Consider the following 21,904-nt stretch of genomic DNA (forward strand, 5'->3'; position numbering starts at 1 on the left):
TACTACCTCATGTTGCAGCAGGAAACTTCGTTTGGCGCTAGACCCACTACATGGTTGGCTGAGTTACGACAACATGTTCCCATTTCCACCGAGTGATAAAAACACGGTCCTGCTGCATTACCACTACTCACTATATTTCTCCACCTGATGCGTAATGTGGTAGATATAGTGCCCTCCGACTTCCACTCAGTTCCGACTTACATTTGAACGATCACATGGACAGAGCTGAGACTGAGGAACAGTTACAAGATACAGAGATACGGGAGGTTTGCTGTACGGCTTCCTTAATAGACAGGTTCGAAAAAGGTGACTCGTCTCGACATACGAGAGTGCCAATAACGTGATTCACCAGTGGCTATAATCATTAAAAGACATCTCCAGAGGATCCAACGCATGTGTGTGGCTGAATGGAGAGACTTGGTTCCAAATCACAGACAGCATTTCGACTAGAAAGCGTAACACTGTAGATCTGAGAAGCGAGTATATCGCTCACAGGATTTTGCACATTTCTTACGAGCTCAGTCTGGTGTTACATTTTCCAGGGATTCCTCACATAGCACAGCATCTACTGTATGTGATCATTCTGAATCAACCATCATCCTCCTCCACCTATAATCCAGTGGCAATATCGCAGAACCTGTGTTACCAGACAAACACGGAATCTGCGCGTGGCAGAGGTAGCCGGCGGCCAGAACGAATTGACATTTCCGACTTAAGCTTGTGCATCAGCTAAGCCACCTGACTTTGAGATGCAGAATACAAATGTGCAGCTGCTTAACTGTGTCGCCTTCCAGGTAGGTGTATAGCGAATTCATACGCATTATGTGTTGGGTACCCTTCGTGATCATGTTGGTTGAGAGAACCTGGATTATGATGTGTGTAGTTTTGCATCTAGACGCTGAAAAACATTGGAAGAGACAGTTGCTGGTTATCTAGACGTGAGTAACACATTATGATATGTATTAAGACCCTAGTTGACTTTGTAATGTACAAGGATTATTTGGAATCCGTTATATCATTCACATCGCTATTCGTTAAAATATATGAGTGGAGCTACCATTTCCCTCTATTTTCGTGTCACCATATAAAAATCTTTGTAGACGGGAAAAGTTTTTAGTCATTCAGTGGTTGGCAGCGCGTTCCACATAATTATCTCGCTGAAATTTTGGAGCTCTACAGATACGATTTCCACTCTTTATATTCGGAGTTATGCTGTGCATGTGATCGCTGTATGGTTGCTGCCAAGAACATTTGCGTAAACGGTGTGATATTCTACCAAACCATGTGAAAATGCGTGAAATTTAGGACATTTCCATATGCTACTCGATGATTTCAGCACAGAAAGTGTCATAAAAACGTGATTTTTTGGCTTGTAAAATCGGATGCTGCAGCCGATACAGATTTCGAGAGCGGAAAATTAATTCGCGATTGACCAAGAGTTTCTCTTCAGCAGTGCTCAGAAAGTAAGCGCTCCTGTTATCCCAGAGTCTGGAGATGATTACAACTCGTTGCAGAAGCCACGGCAGCAAGCAGGCCAGACCGGAAACAATGCCGTTAGAGGACACATTTGTGCGGAGGGAACCAGCTCAGCCTTTGTACACCAGTTCGGGGAGTGACCGCTGTCCAAGGGCACTCTGATTGCTCATGAGGCCAGCGTGTGCGAGGCAAGCTGCCTCGTGACCGTTGGCCATGGTGGATGACCGAGCGACCAAGCAAAAAATATCTAGCGTTGCGACAACATACAGTTATTATGCTTATGTTTTTTGGGATCTGTCTGTCTTCGCTTTATATGTGTGTGTGTCTGGCCGTCGATGGCAATACGCTGGATGCGTAAGTGTAGATTTTGTGTGGTGCAGGTTACGAATTGTGTTTCCTGCATCGATATGGTATAGTGGTAAAATCGTTAATGGTGATGTAGCCTTGTTGGAGATTTATTTCACGTCGAAAAATTCAAGCTTTCTTCGACAGTAGCAGAGCAGTTTAGCTCAGGAAGTATCTTTGGTGATATTTTCCCTATTTCATTAACTGTAGTCCACTCTTACAGGGTTTAAGTTTCAGTGCAATGCAACTGCTATATGCCTTTCGATCAGTACAAAATAGTTCCCGCAGAAATTCTCGTAATTTGTCCGTCTGCTGATAATGGCGGACAGTGCCCTCACACCAGCAGCACCATTTTGGTGAGTAAATTCACTAACAACCAATCAGAATGCTCCATTCACTGGAATGTCCATGAAGTCGGAGAGTCACGAGACACAATTTGTGCGGGGTGTAGGAACCACTACGTATTGGCTCGAACAAGATAGGGGCGAGGTGTGTCTGGAAAGTTTCATGATATCTGAGAGTCAGGTGATATCTTCTTTGTTCGGGTGTTCAAAGAAAACTCCATCCAGACTAGTGCCTCTGGTTCAGACAGGTGGGGTACTGTCTCCCATCCGCCATTCTGGCTTTAGAGCATCTCCAGATCTGAAGCTGAAGGATATCGAAAATTCACTGAAAATTCCCGCCTTTTTCTCGTGTTTAGGATAGACTTCGAATTCTGTTTGTGTGTAACTTTTTCTTTTTGCGATCTGTTGTGGGTTTCAAAATATGTGATGAATTTCTAGATATGTAAGTGTCCTTTTTTACCATCTGTGCTTAGACATCAGTCTGATTCAAAAAGCGAGGAAAATTGAAAATATAAACTAAGACCACTCAAAGTTTCAGAAATGTGATGAACACACAGCAGCTGTAGGACTCCGAATTTTTTCTGTCTCTAGTAGCGCCTTCAAACAAGCAGCTAAAATTTGATTAGTCGTGAGCATCCTATTTGGAGATACATATATAGTTCTTTCGACTACCGAATATCTCCTTCCGGCTTGTAAGATCGGATACTGTAACTTATATCGGTTTGGAGATCGGTAAATTAATTAGCGATTGACATACACTGAAAAGTCAAAGAAACTCGTACACCTGCCTAATATCGTGAAGGGCCCCCGCGAGCACGCATAAGTGCCGCAACAAAAGTAACTGGTACACTTGCCTAATATCATGTAGGGCCCCCGCGAGCACACGTAAGTGCCACAACACGATCTGGCATGGAAACGACTAATGTCTGAAGTAGTGCTGTAGGGAACTGACACCATGAATCCTGCAGGGCTGTTCATTAATCCGTAGCAGTACGAGGAGGTGGAGATCTGTTCTGAACAGCACGTTGCAAGGCATCCCACATGTGCTCAATAATGTTCATGTCTAAGAAGTTCAGTGGGAAGCAGAAGTGTTTAAACTCAGAAGAGTGTTACTGGAGCCACTTTGTAACAATTGTGGGACTGTGGGATGTCGCAATGTCCCACTGGGATTGCCGAAGTCCGTCTGAACGCACAATGGACGTGAACGGATGCAGATTATCAGAGAGGATGCTCAAGTTCGTGTCACCTGTCACAGTCATATGTAGACGTATTAGGGGTCCCATATCTAACTGCACACGCCCCACACCATTACATAGCCTCCATCAACTTGAATAGTCCCCTAACGACGTGCAGGGTACTTGGATTCATGAGACTGTCTCATACCCGTGCACATCCATCCGCTCGATACAATTTAAAACTAGACTCGTCCAACCAGTCAACATGTTTCCATTCATCAATAGTCAGATGACGTTTTTGACGGACCCAAGTGAGGGATAAAACTTTATGTCGTGCAGTCATCAGGGGTATACGAGTGGGCCTTGGATTACAAAAGCCCATATCGATGATGTTTCACTGAATGGTTCGCACACGGACACTGCTTGATGAACCAGCACTGACATGTGCAGCAAATTTCGGAAGTGTTGCACCGATGATAAGTTGAAAGAATCTCTTCAGTCGTCGTTGGCCCCGTCCTTGCAGTGTCTTTTTCTGGCCACAGCGATGTCGGAGATGTGATATTTTACCGGATTCCTGATATTCGCGGTAGACTAGTGAAATGGTCGTACGGGAAAATCCCCACTTAGTTGCTACCTCGGAGATGCGTTGCCACATCGCTCGTGTGTCGACTGTAACACCACGTTCAATCACACTTAAATCTTGATAACCTGCCACTGTAGCAACAGTAACCGATTTGACAACGGTACCATACACTTGTTGTCTTACATAGGAGATGGCGACCGCAGTGCCTTATTCTGCCTGTTTACGTAACTCTGTATTTTGATATACATGCATATACCAGTTTCTTTGCCGCTTCAGTGTAGCTTGGATTTTAAATATTAATGTAATTCCAGAATCTGGAGAGGGTCGCAGTTCCTACTACAGTTCTCACAATGGTTCTGTACAAGTATGTTTCGGGGATTAGCTATGTGATATATTCGATTTGTGAAGCAAATGGTTTAATTAGTATTTTCTAAGGCACACCTTCTGTAGCAGTAGCATTTCCAGGAAAATGCGAGATCTTCAAGATACGTATGTGACAATACTCCACACACTGCTTAAACACTAGTTTTAATAACTCCTGAAGCTGTTCGTGGTCAGTTACAACGGGTGTCTGTGTGCCACAAAGAAAGAAAGTGCACCGGAGAGGCAGAAGGTTGAGGTACTTCCACATACGACAGGAAGCGCTTAGTGCAGACCGGCAGCTGCCACGTTTCAGACATTGCCCGGCGCATGGCTCCAGTAGGCGCAGCGCACGCTAGAAATAGTTTCAAATATGTTTAGCGCAATCTGTGATCGTGTAATTTCGTGTTTCCTTTCGCTATTGGAATAAAAAAAGAGACCTGCATTTGTTTAACACCGTATAATTGTTTAAACACCTCTGTTAATTCTGATGTGCATTGCGATTTCAGAAATAAATAAACAATAATCACAAACAAATTTTTTAAACAATGCAGGCTATATTAGCCTACCATTGTGAGGTCTTCCCAGTTCAGCAGCTCGACACAGACTGAACGACTTTCCCACCACTTTTTCCTTGGCAGCCATCTTGGATTACGCCATGGAAGGAGAGGGTGAGAGGGGATACGGTGGGAGAAGGTGAGAGGCCAGAGAATACCATGACGGGGACGAACATGCTGGTTGGGGAAGATCCATAACTTCATCAGGAGTCTGGAGGTAATTAATTGATCAAAATTAATTTAGCGGAAATTATTTGATACCAAATTTCACCAGAGCCCTCTTAGTTCCGTTACTATTTTATTGTCCCATAGGTCAGTTGGATATAGAATTAAAATAAAGATTCCCACTGGCACACTGCAGAACTATCAGAGTTCAAAATGAGCATGAATAATATTAAGTCCTCCGGCTGTGCCAGAAAGAAGTCACGACGCTGCACAAATTCATCACAGTCCACACGGAACGCTCAACGCAGACAACGTTGTCGGAACGGTAACCACAGCTACAAGCTTGGATATGAATAAAAGGCTTCAGCTGTATTTAGTCCCTTATTGTTGGATCACTGCCGGTTTCATAACATTAAAAGCCTCATCTTCAGGTGAACATAAAACTAAAGCATTAGAGCTAAAAATCTCGGAACCTTGTAACCAACATTCGTTGTCCGTTGAAGCAAAACACCGTGAATAGTCGATATGTCACAGAATAACGTTTTCGTTATATGTTCACGTGGAAACGTGGCTTTTAGTGCCACGAAACGGGTAGTGGTCCAATAACAAAGGACAAATTACAGCTGAAGAGGTTTATCATTACCCAAGAAGGAACGCGAAATATTTTCAGATACCTAAATTGTGTCTAGACCACCGTTCTGATCTATCATCTTGGCTTCTGTGACGTCGACATTTGTTACGTCAGATACAAAAGAAATTACAAATGTATTTTTTATTTTTTTATTTTTAATTTATCAGCGTGATTCTTTCCCTCAAGGATTTTGTCTTTTCTTATCACTTTTACTTACGTGCATAAGTAAATATGAAACGGGTTCCTGAAGGGCCTCAGTTATTCATGTACCAACTTTAGATTTTGAACGTGATGACTAAAATATAGTTGCCGTTAACTGAATTGAATGTAATTTTGTTAATTTCTATTTATTGACTGCAAAGCAAGGCTCGAGAGAATTTCGATTGTTGCCGTTAAGCGGCCAAGATAAAACTTACTGAACTCATGTAATCTGTATAATTTAAAAAAAAAACATGAACTTTAACGTAAATTAATTATCTGTTGCAATTTAGAAAGGTTCTTACAACGAAATCTCTCGCATTTACATTTACTGTTAACACATTGAAAAATAAATTAATGCTTCGGCGCGTAATAGCCGACCAGAGGCTGCATCGGAAGATGAGCTTCTCGCAGCGTAAATTACTGAAAAAATGCTTATTAAAAATAACTAGCCACTGCGAGCATTTGAGGTGACAACTATTACGAAGAAATTCATTTTGTAATAATAATAACAAGTTTACTTAAGCAGAAATATGTGTAGCAGCTCAATGGCCGCCTTCCGTATAGCGAAACAAAACAGTGTATATGTCATAATATACGTCCTTCCTCCTCGGCCGTACAATCGCGTCTCTTTTCGATCCTTTTTATTTTAATAGACATTAAATAAAGATGCTACTTTTAAATTATCGCTGCATATCAGTTGTTTCAAGAACATTAAATATATCTTTCACACTAATTATATTCATAAGATACTTTAACTGCCGTTTACAACCGATAAAAATGTCAATATTTATGTGACGTAACGTCACATGGGCCCCGTAGTGAGGGTGTATGTAATAAAGTCGACTGTTTATGTACAGTCTCACTATGGTTTTATATTTAGTTCAGATCTGTGGATGGCCAAAAGTTTATGTTTGGCCCACCAATTTCAATTCACTGTTCAATACTCTGTTCATTATGCAATTATGAGTGTCATACATAATTCACGATTAGAATTGAGTGCGTCTGTACTGTGTGCCATCGGGTTCCCCTAACTGGCAAGCAGCACCGCATAACAGCCACGCTATGAGGGATACAAACAACAGCTAAACAGACGAAGACATCAGGTAAACACGCCGAAGATTCCAATCGATTAATAGGAACCTTTCCTTGCAGAGGTCGCCGCGACATATCCGGCCACAGATTTCTACTGCGGTTTCTATTGGCTCCAGCTCACTACATAGGCCCGGCCGGTCGAAGGCAGACCAGTCTTCGTCCGCTGTTAATTGCAATCGCTATTGCAGAGTCTCCGAGAAGATATCACCGAAGCCGCTGTACTGCACCGCCGATCGAAGTACCAGCCGACCGAGAGGAACCACATCTCCGGCTCGATCGACGGACGTCTACATCTTTTGTACAGCCAGCTATTGTATTGTAGAAGAAGTTACGTTGTATAAACTGTTGGAGAACACAACAGTGGCGACGAGGATGGGATTCGACAACCCAAAGAAGATGGAACCACAACAACAACAAGCACAACCACAACTGCAACAGCATAATCTATCAGTGCAGCAGGTACTGAATCAACTTTTTCAACAGTTCGCGATACTGCAGCAGCAACTGATTGTCAAGTTTTCACCGTCCAACGACACCGCCAGCGTTTCCGGCAATCGATGAAGACGCTGAAGATTGGGAAACATACGGAAAGAGGATTCGTCAACATTTCCCGATTCATCAGGTATCCCAGGAAAATTATCAGAGAGCCTATTTCCTTTCTTGGAATGTCTCCCGTATGTACGTGCTCCTGACGAAACTCAAGCCACGTGATTGTGACAGTCTTACCTTCACCGCCATATGTGAGTGTGTCACCTCCTACTATCGCCGCAGATATCACGTCGTGGCAGCAAGAGTGGAATATCACCAGAGTGGAAAGAAACCCGATCACACGTACCGACAATGGGTAGCTGAACTCCAAGGTCTCGCTCGGAAGTGCAACTTTGTCACCCACATATCCCGGTAATCCTACGCAGATGACATGGTCCGGGATCACCTGATCGAAGCAGGCCCAGACGCGGCTTTTCTCCACGTCGGCTTAAAGTTGGAGGACCAGTCGCTAGATTAAATCATAGAACTTGCATTCAAGTTTGAAGTTTCCACTGCAGCTGACCGCAGATTGGAAACGTGGGCCGACGTCGCTGCCATCCGAAAAGAGACTTCCGACGTCCGGGAGGACGTCGCGGCCATATACGCACCTTCACGCCGCACTCCCCAGCGCAACACCCCGGCATCTTCTCGGCGTACGGAAAAGAAGAAAAGACGGTCGTTCCAGGAAGACAACCAGCAGCCGCCGTCGGGCCAGCAACGCCGCCGCAGGGAACCCCTGCGCCTTCCATCTTGTCCGGGATGCTACTCCTAGCGTGAACGCGAGGATTGTCCTGACCGATGGGCGACGTGTCGCCGTTGCGGTCGTGACGGGCACCTGTGGTTCGATTAGGGGTATCGCCAGTGGATCGACTTGTCCTCGTTGGTGTTTTTCAAGTGTGGTTACACTTACAGATATCCGCCTATGATGCGATATTTTTTGCTGATGGTATTACTTTGTCTGTGATTATTGCCTATGGATTTACCGCCAGTAGTGCGATGGTGTTTGCCTTGTGGTATTTCGATTGGGGATCATCAGTGCCAGTGGTGTGTTACAGGCATTTGATATCTGTAAGTCGCTCTTTGAGAGTTATTGGTGAGTTTCAGAGAGAAAGGTGAATTATGCAGATGTCCGATGCATGCTGACAGCACAGTAAGGAGTGTACAAATGCCGGTGAGCAATATTCGCCCTCCGGGATGGCCGAGCGGTTCTAGGCGCTACTGTCTGGAACCGAGCGACCGCTACGGTCGCAGATTCGAATCCTGCCTCGGGAATGGATGTGTGTGGTGTCCTTAGGTTAGTTAGGTTTAAGTAGTTCTCAGTTCTAGGGGACTGATGACCTCAGAAGTTAAGTCCCATAGTGCTCAGAGCCATTTGAACTATTTTTGAATAAGTTAAATTCAGCAGGAGTAGCAAATTTCAGATCAGGGTAAAGTAGAAAGGGCTGGAGGCAGCTAGACATGGTAATTAGAAGTAAATGTTGCATTGTGTGAGTGTATGAATGTGCAGGCTGTGCCAGCTTAGCCATTGTGTTGTATGAAAGGTGTTCGGAAACTAAAAAAAACACCGCAATATACATCAGCTACGTGGCTTCACTTCTAGGAAACGGTTGTTTATGTCTTTTAGATAATTGATTAATTAGCAATAATAGTGCGATTTCTTTTATGAAGGATCCTTAGTAATAACATCGCTTAAATGAAAGAAAGCAGTAAGCCACTTTTTTGGCTTTAATCACATTGTGAAGTTTCAGTTACAAACAGTTCCTATTTTTGTTATGATTTTCTACGTTTGCGTTTTCGTAAACAATCATTGTGAAAACACAACCCTATAAAATATGCACTGAGGATTGTGCAGAGGACTACGGCGCCGGCCGCGGTGGCCGTGCGGTTCTGGCGCTGCAGTCTGGAACCGCGGGACTGCTACGGTCGCAGGTTCGAATCCTGCCTCGGGCATGGGTGTGTGTGATGTCCTTAGGTCAGTTAGGTTTAAGTAGTTCTAAGTTCTAGGGGACTTATGACCTAAGATGTTGAGTCCCATAGTGCTCAGAGCCATTTTGACTACGGCGTTCCAAACGGCAACTAGGAAGCGGATCTTGGCTCGACGTCACTGGGCATGCGGCAGGCGCCACATATGGCAACGTCGTTGGTGGGACGGGCTCGTGACGTAGCGCAACCTCCAGTGCCACTGCTGTCATTACGTCACAGCAAGACGACCACCACAGGAAAGTGACCAGCTGAAGTGACGTCACTGCATGGCAACATCGGCAGCAGGCAGCTGTCAGCTACACGCGACCTGTCTCTCCCTGAGGCGACAGGGTAGGCAACGTGCTGACGTGATAACACTGGGGCAGCTCAAAGATGAGAGAGACGAAAACGGAGTCCCACTTGTGCCATTGGAGGGTGAAAGCAGCAGCAGCGACGCCTCGCCTGCAGCCAGTAGTTTACGGATTCTCGCTCCTGACGTCACGTCACCACCTGGGGCCGCCACTTTTTGATGCAAGAGTCTCAAGCGGCCAGACCTAACTGTAATGCCACTGCTGAAGAGAAAACATGGATTAGAGAGCTCCGAACAAAACGATTGAACTCGCCAGACATTTACCACAACACTGACAACTGCTGCTGGAGGACGGTCTTCAACAAGAGCGACAGTTTGTCAACTAATGTCCTCCGTCTGGTCGGTCAGTAGTCCAGATGCCTACATCTTGCTGCCAAAACCTGGAGGCAGGTCCAGCCACAGACACCGCTGCCACCACTGATGCTGGTAAGTAAGAGGGTAACATTTCTCTTAGCTTCCAACTCACCCCCTACGCCCACCATGACCAAACACAACATGGGTGTAGTACTGTATTTAGTGATGTGACCAAAGTAAAGTAAATTTTTGGACACTCTAAACATCTTTGAGAAGGTTCAAACAATGGCTCTGAACACAATGGGACTTAACTTCTGAGGTCATCAGTCCCCTATAACTTAGAAATACCTAAACCTAGCTAACCTAAGGACATCACACACATCCATGGCCGAGGCAGGATTCGAACCTGCGACCGCAGCGGTCGCGCGGTTCCAGACTGTAGCGCCTAGAACCGCTCGGCCACCTCGGCCGGCCTTTGAGAAGGGACGAGTTATTTTTGGTCATCAGTCTTCTGACAGGTTTGATGTGGCCCGCCACGAATTACTCTCCTGCGCTAACCTCTTCATCTCAGAGTAGCACTTTTATTTCCATCATTGCTTCCTCAATGTACAGATTGATCGAACAGGAGGGGCGAAAGTCTACATCATCGTGATACACCCTTTTTTAATACGAGCACTTCGTTCTTGGTCGTCCACTCTTATTATTCCCTCTTGGCTGTTGTACATATTGTGTAGCCTCTCCCTGTAGCTTACCCCTACATTGTTCAAAATGTCGAATATCTAGCACCATTTTACATGGTCGAATGCTTCTTTCAGGTCGACAGGTACTATGAATGTGTTGGGATTTTTCTTTAGTCTTGCTTCCATTATTAACCGCAGCATCAGAATTGCCTCCCTCGTGCCTTTACTTTCCTAAAGCCAAACTGATCGTTATCTAGCGCATCCTCAATTTTCTTTACCAGTCTTGTGTATATTAATCTTGTAAGGAACTTGAATGCATGAGCTGTTAAGTTGATTGTGCGGTAGTTCTCGCACTTGTCAGCTTTTGTCGTCTTCGGAATTGTGTGGATGATGCTTTTACGGAAGTCAGTTAGTATGTCACCAGACTCATGCATTCTACACATCAATAATCGTTTTTTTGCCACTTTCCCCAATGATTTTAGAAATTCTGACGGAATGTTATCTATCCCTCCTGCCATGTTTGACCTTAAGTACTCCAAAGCTATTTTAAATTATGATTATAATACTGGATCCCCTATCTCTTCTAAATTGACTCCTGCTTATTCTTCTACCACATCAGACAAATCTCCCCCAATAGATGCTTTCAATGTTCTCTTCGCAACTACCCATTCTCTCCTCTGCATTTAACAGCGGTGCTCCAGTTGCACTCTTACTGTTTCCATCGTTGCTTTTAATTTCACCGAAGATTGCTTTGACTTTCATATATGCCGAGTCAGTCCTTCCAATATTAATTCCTTTTACGATTTTTTCACGTTTTTCATGCAGCCATTTCGACTTAGCTACGCTGCACTTTCCATTTATGCCATTCCTCAGCGACTTGTACTTCTGTATTCCTGACTTTCCCGGAATATTTTTGTAGTGCCTCCTTTCATCAATCAACATAAGTACCTCTTCTGTTACGCATGGTTTCTTCGTAGTTACCTTTCTTGTACCTATATTTCCCTGATGGCCCATTTTAGAGAAGTCTATTCCTCTTCAACTGTAGTGCCTACTGAGCTATTCCTTATTGCTGTATCTATAGCATAAGAGAGCTGCAAGCGTACCTCGTCATTCCTTAGTACTTTTGTATCCCCTTCCCCGAGATCCGAATGGGGGACTATTCCGGAATCCTTTGCCAATGGAGAGATCACCATGACACTTCTTCAGTTACAGGCCACATGTCCTGTGAATACACGTTAAGTGTTTTTAACGCAGTGGTTTCCATTGCCTTCTGTATCCTCATGCCGTTGATCATTGCTGATTCTTCCACCTTTAGGGGCAGTTTCCCACTCCTAGGACAAGAGAGTGCCCTGAACCTCTGTCCTCTCCTCCGCCCTCTTTGACAAGTCCAATGGCAGAATGAGGGTGACTAATTATGCCGGAATTCTTCGGCCGCCAATGGTAATTATTAATCAAAATTTAAGCAATGGCGGGATTCGAACCCGGGACCAATAACATTTTAATTATGAATCAAAGACGCTACCACTTGCTGTATTTACTTCATTAGGATAAATGTATTGCGTTCACTTTTCTATCTTACTATATTTGTCATGTGAGTCAACACCATTTTTAGGTGTATACAATGTCACTCTCATCTAAAATCTAAGATAGACAGAAGATCACACACCACAAATACATTATTATTCAAACCACTTCTTGAGACCGACTAAAGTTTGGAAGTTGTCTTCCTCATTTTTGTGAAGTCTCACTATGTTCCAAATATCACTGAAATATAGTTTTTGTTGTGTTAAAATCTTTTACTCCCTTGTACTAAAAGAACTTGTCATGTTACTGTTTCTATGGAAGATTGGATCACTGTGAATGCTTGGGCTGGGATAACAAAGTCTCTGAGGCAGAGAATACTTAACGCTCAACGATAGTGTATTGTGTTTAGGGAACCCATCTCACCACTGATCACAGCTTCATTGTGAATGGGTTAGTTAAATGTTTGCATGACCTTTCAACCATTTAGTCATTGTATTTATGGTCAGGCGTATCTGTCAAAGACCTAAGGATCCACAGGAAGAATTCTGGCACCCAGATAATCACAAAACAATTGCAGAAATGCAGCAGTGAGTGTGTGTTTGGCTCTTGGTTGGGTAAGGTTAAGGCATCGTGTGATATTTTTTTGTTTTTATTTGGTAAAGTTGTCAATGTCCTGCATGGAATTCTCGAAGACCCAGCTCAAATGTCGTAATTTCGTCAGCTCTATGTCACACTAACCTCATTATTGCAGTGTGACACTCTCCAGGCAGAAAATATTGGATAATGTGGAGGTAGTGAAAGGTAGCACACCAATCTATCAACTTAACAACATAGTCAATCAGATTAATATTTTAGGTCATGATCTCGGTGTTAATCAGTATTATCTTTGGTACCTCTCATTTACAAAGTTTTTACATGGGAGATTGTGGGCAGAATGAAACGCAGGTAACAGTTTGAGTATAGGAAAGGCTAAAATACCAACACGAGGAAGGGAGATCCATCAGATAGTTCGTCGTTTTCACCAAATTAACATTTATTTAAGAAAAGCATACCGATCAATTAAATTCCAAATTAATAACAACATGAAAACCTTGTTAATGCGTCTGAAGGAGAAAGCAGTAGGCACTCGTTGAGATGAAAAATTAAACATGGTTTTAACTGTATGAAGTTTTAATGCCGTAAATGGGAAAGGCAGGCCTAGAGAAGCCGCCGAGACTGAATGGGCTGCTACCCAATAGAGCAGGAGAGGAGGGCGTCCAATCGGGTCGGAAGCTGCCAGCAGAAGAGAGCGAACAGCGTGTCCGCTCCCAATTCCATTGTGAAGGCAAAGAGTGGGTGGAAAGTGAGTGGAGTAGACCATTTAAGAGAAACTGCTGTAAACTGAGCCCTTGTAAAAATGGTGGGAAGGTCATAAAATTCATTGCCTCTTAATTTGGCAAACTAGGAGTATTTGGACGGAAAGACTGTTGCACCTGTTTAGCGGAGGCAAGACTGTAACCCCTCCTGACGGCAAGAAGTCGCTGCGTCCTTTTAGCGAGGCTTAAGAAACTGATGTAGTTCACGTGCATGACTGTCTGGTAAGCTTAAAAGCCTTGTTCCATAAACTGAAAACTCTCCTGGAAAGATAAGACCTCTCTGTAAATGAGGGGCTCTGATCCCATCTAGGTACATGTATTTTCGCCCAAACATGGCCATGCTTGCCATGAGAACAACGCCTCGGTAGTCTACAAATTTCTTTCAAACAAGAGAGGTTTGGAGTTGCTGGTTGGCTCCTCTCAGGATATGCACAGTGGAGACTTGCTCCTCCAGCATGGGAACCCCAGTGCTGTGTCTGGATTGGCTAATAGGCCAACCGAACATTCAAGAGGGGACATTCAATGAGTAGAGGATAGTTCCATTGGTTTGTGCAATGTTGGAGAGGTTTCGTTTTTGCTAATTATGCTCCACTTCCAATGCTTGGTGGAAAGCGATGGTGATTCTTTGGATTCTTTGTCTTCTGGTCCTCCCTGATGGACCACTTCAGGTCTTCCTTTAGTGGATGAGACTTGTGGTCTGTATCTTGTGGTGGACTAAGGACAGTGGTAGTTTACAAATGTACTGACAGAGGAACTCCTGAGTCCGCCATCTGATGCTTGACAACTCCAGCATGCACCATGGTGATTAGTTTGATTCCAGCATGCACCGTCGTAATTGGTTTGGTCAGACCAGTGAACAAATGCACCTCACACTGAAACTATCAGGATTTCAGGACTCCAATATGGAAGTTTCCCTTGTGCTGATAATCAGAAGGCCAGACCCGGTAGATCGTAAATTTTCATAGATGCACCAAACCATTACTGTTGCCACAGATCGCCACTCCTCGCCCACAGCGCACCGTTTTCTGCTGCTGTCTGAATCAAATTGAAAAGATAAAATACTGCTGCACAGGGTTGGGGTTGTTAAATGATATTCCAAGCTCCCTGTTCTCAGGTGAAACATAGTTTGTGGCATAATTTGTCGTAGTTCATTTCATTTGAATAGCGTGGACCTCACATTGGATTCATGTAAACAAAGCCAAAATGCCTTGTAAAAGGAATTACTCCAGGGGAGATTTCCTGTAGTTTCCACCCCAATGTATGCTTTGCCATTCGAACACCATCCCTTTTCTGATTGTGTTGGACTTTTTTTATGTAAGAGTTATCAGCTAGTTGTAGTTACAAAACGATTAATAAAACTTGTCGTTATTTTATAAATTAAATACGTCGTTCATAGTCCCACAACTACTGACTATTTTTATTTTATTGTGGTCGTGCATAGTTACACGAGCAATCTCAGGTTCAAACTTTAATTTGAGTTCTGAAAGTGACCGCAGTCATAGGAAACAGAAGGGCCACAAGTAAATTCACTACTTTCATGCATAAAAATTAAGTGTTCAGCTCACGATTTGGAAGTTACTGACAAGACAATAATTTTCTTTATGTGAAGATAGCAATTATCCTTGGAAATCATACCCAGCTCCCACCCCCTCACCCCCTCACCCTGCAGTCTGCTTTTCCTTGGCATGAACAACTGGAAGGCATCTATCGACAGAACAATGCAACATGTCGCACAGTTCGCAGTTTATGTGCGAGGTTTAAAGAGCATCATTATGAGTTTAACGTACTCCTCTGGCTACGGAAGTCTCCCAGTCTACAGTCTATTGGACCACCTCTATCGGGCTGTGCGCGCCATGAATTCTGAGCGGAGAAACGTAGCGCAGCTGACCTTGACACTGGAGTCGGCATGACTCCACATCTCTATTGGTACATTCGATAACTACACTAAGCCTCTTCCTGCACGTCTCGCAACGGTCCGCGCTGAGAATGCTGGTTATTTAGGCTTTTAATAAGTGGTCTATTTAGTGTTACTGGACAGTGTATTTGCTAGAAAGTCTTCAGTTCCAAACAAAAGTCTCCCGCTATACCAGAGGCATGTAATTTGCTCACCTGGCTGAATTCTGGAACTGTGTCAATTATTCTTCCTGAAGCTAGGTCACAGTACCAATCTTTATACCAGTACACGAAGGGACAGAGATATGCACATACGAGCATACAGCTGGCGGTATTATGTACACTGGGTAAAAAAGGGCAGTGTATTGTCTTAGCTGTCATTTGCACTCACGTGATTCATATGAAAAGGTTTCCGACTTGTTCATAGCTACACGACAGGAACTAACAGAGCCGGCCGAAGTGGACGAGCGGTTCTAGGCGCTATAGTCTGAAACAGCGTGACCGCTACGGTCGCAGGTTCGAATCCTGCCTCCGGCATGGATGTGTGTGATGTCCTTTGGTTAGTTAGGTTTAAGTAGTTCTAAGTTCTGGGGGACTGATGACCTCAGAAGTTAAGTCCCATAGTGCTCAGAGCCATTTGAACGATTTTTTTGAACTAACAGACTTTGAACGCGGAATGATAGTGGAGCTAGAAGCATGGGACATTCCATATCAGAAATGATTAGGGAATTCAACACTCCAACATCCACAGTGTCAAGAATTTCCCGAGATTACGAAATTTCTGGCGTTACCTTTCACCACGGACAACGCAGTGACCGACAGCCTTCACAACAGACAAATAACACTGCGTAAAATAACCGCAGAAATCAGCCTGGAAAGAACAACTGACGTATCTGCTAGGACAGTTCTGCGAAATTTGACATTAATGAGCTACAGCGGCTGACAACCAACGCGAGTTCCTTTGCTAACAGCACGAGATCGTCTGCAGCGCCTTTCCTGGGCTTGTGCCCATAGTGATTGGACCCTACACGACTGGAAGACCGTGGCATGGTCAGCCGTATTTATTTTTCAGTTGAAAAGAGCTGAGCCGGCCGGTGCGTCTAAGCAGTTCTAGGCGATTCAGTCTCGAACCGTGCGACCGCTACGGTCGCAGGTTCGAATTCTGCCTCGAACTTGGATGTGTGTGATGTCCTTAGGTTAGTTAGCTTTCAGTAGTTCTAAGTTCTAGGAGACTGATGACCTCAGATGTTAAGCCCCACGGTGCTCAGAGCCATTTGATAAGAGATTATGGTAGCGTTCAAGTGTGAGGCTGACCCCACGAGCCCGGGTTCCTGGGTTCGATTAACGGCGAGGTCATGGATTTTCTCTGCCTCGTGATGACTGGGTGTTGTGTGATGTCCTTAGGTTAGTTAGGTTGAAGTAGTTCTAAGTTCTAGGGGACTGATGACCGTAGATGTTAAGTCAAAAAATGGTTCAAATGGCTCTGAGCACTATGGGACTTATCAACCATGGTCATCAGTCGCCTAGAACTTAGAACTACTTAAACCTATCTAACCTAAGGATGTGACACAACACCCAGTCATCACGAGGCAGAAAAAATCCCTGACCCCGCCGGGAATCGAACCCGGGAACTCGGGCGCGGGAAGCGAGAACGCTACTGCACGACTAGCAGCTGCGGACAGATGTTAATTCCCATAGTGCTCAGAGCCATTTGAACCATTGACCCCACGAAGCCGTGGACCCAAGTTGTCAACAAGACACTGTGCGAGATGGTGGTGACTCCGTAATGGCGTGGGATGTGTTAACATAGAATGGACTTGGTCCTCTTGCCCGACTGAACCGATGTTGACTGGAAATGTTAATGTTCGGCTACTTGGAGACCATTTGTAGGAATGAACGAGAGAATTTTTGTGGATGACATTGCGCCATGTCACTGGGCCACAACTGTTTGTTATTGAAGAAGATTATGGACAACTCGTGCGAGTAATATGGCCACCGAGGTCTCCCGACGTGAATCCCGTCGAAAATTTGTGGGACATACTCGAGAGGTCAGTTCGTGCACAGAATCCTGCACCGCAATACTTGCACAGTTATAGGCGACTACATAGGCATATATATTGGCCACGACATCTTGGTAGATGACTGTTGCAGTGTGTGTGTTTATGGGTTGCATTTTTTCATATGACTTGTCAAGCCAATGGCAGCACGGCATCTCTTGCCGCAATTGTCACAAGTGTATCTGGCTGCTGAGGCAGGAGCAGTGGTAGCATTGCGAAGCTTTTTCTGCCTTATTCTGTCCAACAAGCCTTCATCGTTCTTTGACATACCAGATGATATATCATCACGCCACTCTGGTCTCATGCTAGCCCGTGCCTCCCATCTGTTTGTGTCGATTCCACAGCTCTCCATATCTCGTTTACAGGAGTCCTTGAACCTCAATACAGGACGTCCTACAGGTGTTTTGGCTATAGAGATCTCTCCAAGCATCACCTCACGTGGTAATCTGTCAGGATCCATGCGGTGGACATGTCCCAGCCAGCGGAGTCGTCTCTGCTTCAAGATAGCTGAAATACTGTTGCAGTTAGTTTTAGATAGCACTGCTTCGTTGGTCACTCGGTCCTTCCACGTTACTCCGAGGATGGATCTGAGGCACCGCATGTGGAAAGCATTAAGGCGACGTTCTTGTTTGGCATAGGTAGTCCATGTTTCCGATGCATACAAAAGGATGCTGAGGACGCAAGTTTGATATACAAGAATTTTGGTGGTCAAAGAGAGTTTGTTGTTTTTCCAAACGCGTGTAGAGAGTGGCTTTTGTTGACATAGGCATAATGGCTTAATATTTCTGCAAGGGACTTCCGACGACTTACTGAGTCCGTGCAACGTCAAGTTGCTGCACCACTCTGACTAAAATGAGGACTCACACCATATTAAGAGGTATCCCACGGCTTCTGTTACCTCACTGTCGACTAAAAGCAACAGATTCAACATGGGCAGGCACCTCGGCGGATAGTCTCGTATCGACGAGCTGGTGTAGTCTCATCCGAGAACTAAGAGGAGTAAAGAGGAAGTTCGTGCTCGCTCTACTCCAGCTCCCGACGCTGCTGCCGCCGACAGCGTCGTACGTCACAATAAATGCCGGCGCTTTCATTTTCGTTTAGGAAAGTCGCATCGTACGTTGACATCGATCGCGGTCCCCGGAAGAGGGTGCCTACTGTAGCAGTGGCCGCGATAATGGAGAGGGAGGGCCCGGGAGGCGGCGGCAGCGGCAGCGGCAGCGGCGCGGCTGGGCGCGGCCGAAGCCAGCGGGGCTCGCGTCGTCGCCGGCGGAGCGGCGAGTGCTGCGCGCGCACCTCAGTGGCGCTTCAGACGCGCTGCCGTCCGGACGCCAGCGGCCCGCGACGAGCTCAGCAAGCAGCAGCCCACGCCACGCCACGCCACGCCTGCCGACGCGACGCCGGCGCGCGGACCGTCTCCTCCGGCACTGTGCTACGTGCGGCGACACAGTGCTTGCCTCACCACGCGTGAAGCGATACGCTGTAGTAACATTTATCGCTTTCATTATACACTTTGTCATCAGCTGATTAGTGGCTGTTGACGTTAAGGTGCAGTTGTTTACATAACCTGCTCGGACCACGTAAGGGATTGTTTACGAAGCATCGGGGAGGGCTGCATAGCGACGCGGACGCCATGGGGTCCAGTGTTGGCGCCCTGTTAGCGCTCTGCTGTGTCCTGTGTGCCGCCGGATGCTCCGCCCAAATGGGTGAGTACAAAACGGGTGGGCGTAACCCGCGCTCGCCGTGCCGCCGTCGTCACTGTGCACCTGCTACAGGCGTTTCCTGCCGCTATTGTATCTGGCGCGTGGCGCCCTTCTCGGTACGAGTGCATAGTGGTGCATTGTGAATAGCTCTGGTCCTAAAGTACTGTTGACCTCATCGTGCGTTTCAGACCTTTTATTCCCGTTTATGCATCTGTACACCACCGCATGTATGTAGTAGGTGGTACGTAATGCACCAATAATAATTTCCACTTATTATCTGGCTTGCAAACGGTATTTTGGAACAATGAATGGCACCTGCGCTTACTCCATAAGGTATTCATCAAATAAGTGAAATTATTTTTGAAGGTGATGAGATAGTGGAAAATTGTTACAATGAACTATAGCAGGGACACATGTGTTTTATTAATCAGTAAAAAGGGGAACACAATAAAGATGCTCAGATTTCCATTTACATAAACTTAGTTAAACATTCAAAACTAAAGATAGGCAGTTTATGTCGTAAAATAAGCATTCGTCTGCTACGCTGAAAGTTACACTTTGAATTTACAATGTTGTTACTAGTACTTACTCTCCCCTCCTTTCCTTTTTATAATATCTTTCATTTTAAATGAAATCTATGATAGAAAATATAATCCTACGAATGATCCGTGTCTTTCACACTTCTGGATAAACGTCGTATTAGGATGTTTATGTATACGTCCGGGTCATAATTCCATCAACGGAACAAAAATCGCCAAGCCATTTGTACTCATGTCGCCCCAGTCAAGTTCTGAACGTCCTCCATGTGTACCTGTGGCTGTTATATTTCCGTCTTCAATTTCAGAATTCCTTTTTCTCCGTGCTCTTACTCGCCTATTTGACTTAAACAGCTCAAATCGACTCTAGCCAGTAAATACTCTATACTCAGATTCATAAAGCACAGACTTTCCTGTAGGCATCTGAACTGCTACCAAGTTTTGAAGGGCTTATGTTGGTTTTTTCTTGACTCCTTTAAGTATATCTCATAGAACTGCAGGAAGATCGCCTTGTGACTGAGTTTCGTACGTTTTATTTCTAAATACAGATATTAACCACTGTAAGGAAGTAATTATTGTTCGTTTCTTAGCTTTTAATATGACTGTGCCTGTGACATTCTAATCGCTAAGGTGGAATGAACACTTTTTGGAATCACTGTATCTTCGTTAAACAGAATTAAGTAGATATTGAAGGTCATCAAAATTACAGTTGTGTCTGTAAATCGAAACATAATTTTTTAGTAATTTCAGACCTGTAGCTCTCGAAATGTCAAGACTAATCATATTCCTGACCAACTTAATAATACAATCCTCCTAATGTCCTTTCACCATTGCTTTTGCTTCATCAATGTATAGTTATAACTAAGAGTTTTATATTTAGGACTTCCAGATGATATTTAAGGACTTTTATTGCAATTCCAACACGAAGGAAATTCGTACCTGCGAATTTTGCTGAGATTTTACCGATATGACATCGCCCTGAGTAACTTCCCCATTTTGTCTGCACAGTTTTCAAAGGCGACATCGGTCACCAGAATGTGTACAACACTTGAAGCCAACTGGAACTTCGAGTGATGTGAAGATGTCAAACACTGAACGGAATCAGTGATAATTGTGACAAAAAGTCTATCATCGACAATTGCCTTACATTTTTGTGGCTTAAATTACATTCCGACCTATGTATCCTCTCTCCCTACGTATACAGATCTGGTTTCAACAACTCAGTTCCGTTCTTTACATCCTCTATATTTTACGTTACTCGAATTTAGTGAGGGTCGCACTGTGAATAACTACACTAAAACTGTGTCGGAATACAATTACGTGAAAAATTGTTAGAATTAGAAATTACACTTCTTGCGAATTCCCCTAGTCAGTCTGTCACCGACATGTTCTGTCCGTAGAACTACACTTGTTCTGACCTTTCACGCTGAATCCCTCCAAATGAGTCACATCTAACATTTGAACCCTGCCACCCTGATTGCTGTCACTTATATTTCTAATTCCATCAGTTCTCGTTTCATTTCCACTTGTGTTGACGTTGCAGTATCCAGATAGCAATAAGTGTTCGCTGCGGATAGTTTGAACAATAGTATCTTACACAATAAAATAAGCAACATGGTGTTCTGGATATGAGTTTCTAACGCAGTTTACATACATAATTATTTACTCTTCGAGCTCATTTTATTGATATAAGGGAAGCTTCACATACCCCGAAAAATCTGTCGGTGTTAGTGTCAAATGGTGATCACTAAAACGAAGATTAAGGTTTAAGGTCCGCCAACACCGAGGTCATTAGAGATGGAACACAAACTAAGAAAGTTATTGGGATGGGCAAGGAAATTCGCGTGTCCTTTGAAAGGAATTATGGAGGCATTTTCCTGGAGCGATTTAGGGAAATCACGGAAAACCAAAATTTGGATGGTTGCAGGCGGATCTGAACCGTACTCTTTCCGAATACGAATCTATGGTTTCAACCACTGCGTCACCTCTCTCTTTCTCTCTCTCTCTCTCTCTCTCTCTCTCTCTCTCTCTCTGTTCATCGTTCTGAACTTCCCAACAATTGTCTAACGACGTTAT

At 44.5% G+C, this 21,904-nt stretch overlaps 1 protein-coding gene across 1 annotated transcript in view; it reads left to right on the plus strand.

Moving 5' to 3' along the window:
• Positions 1-18,919: 18,919 nt before the first annotated feature.
• Positions 18,920-21,904, plus strand: part of LOC126187897 (nephrin-like) — an 878,271-nt gene continuing 875,286 nt past the window's right edge. The window contains exon 1 of the mRNA XM_049929248.1: positions 18,920-19,295. Within this exon, the coding sequence (XP_049785205.1) occupies positions 19,223-19,295 (73 nt within the window). The 5' untranslated portion in view covers positions 18,920-19,222. The remainder of the gene's footprint in view (positions 19,296-21,904) is intronic.

This window comes from Schistocerca cancellata, chromosome 5, assembly GCF_023864275.1.
Source record: "Schistocerca cancellata isolate TAMUIC-IGC-003103 chromosome 5, iqSchCanc2.1, whole genome shotgun sequence".
Taxonomy (NCBI): domain Eukaryota; kingdom Metazoa; phylum Arthropoda; class Insecta; order Orthoptera; family Acrididae; genus Schistocerca; species Schistocerca cancellata.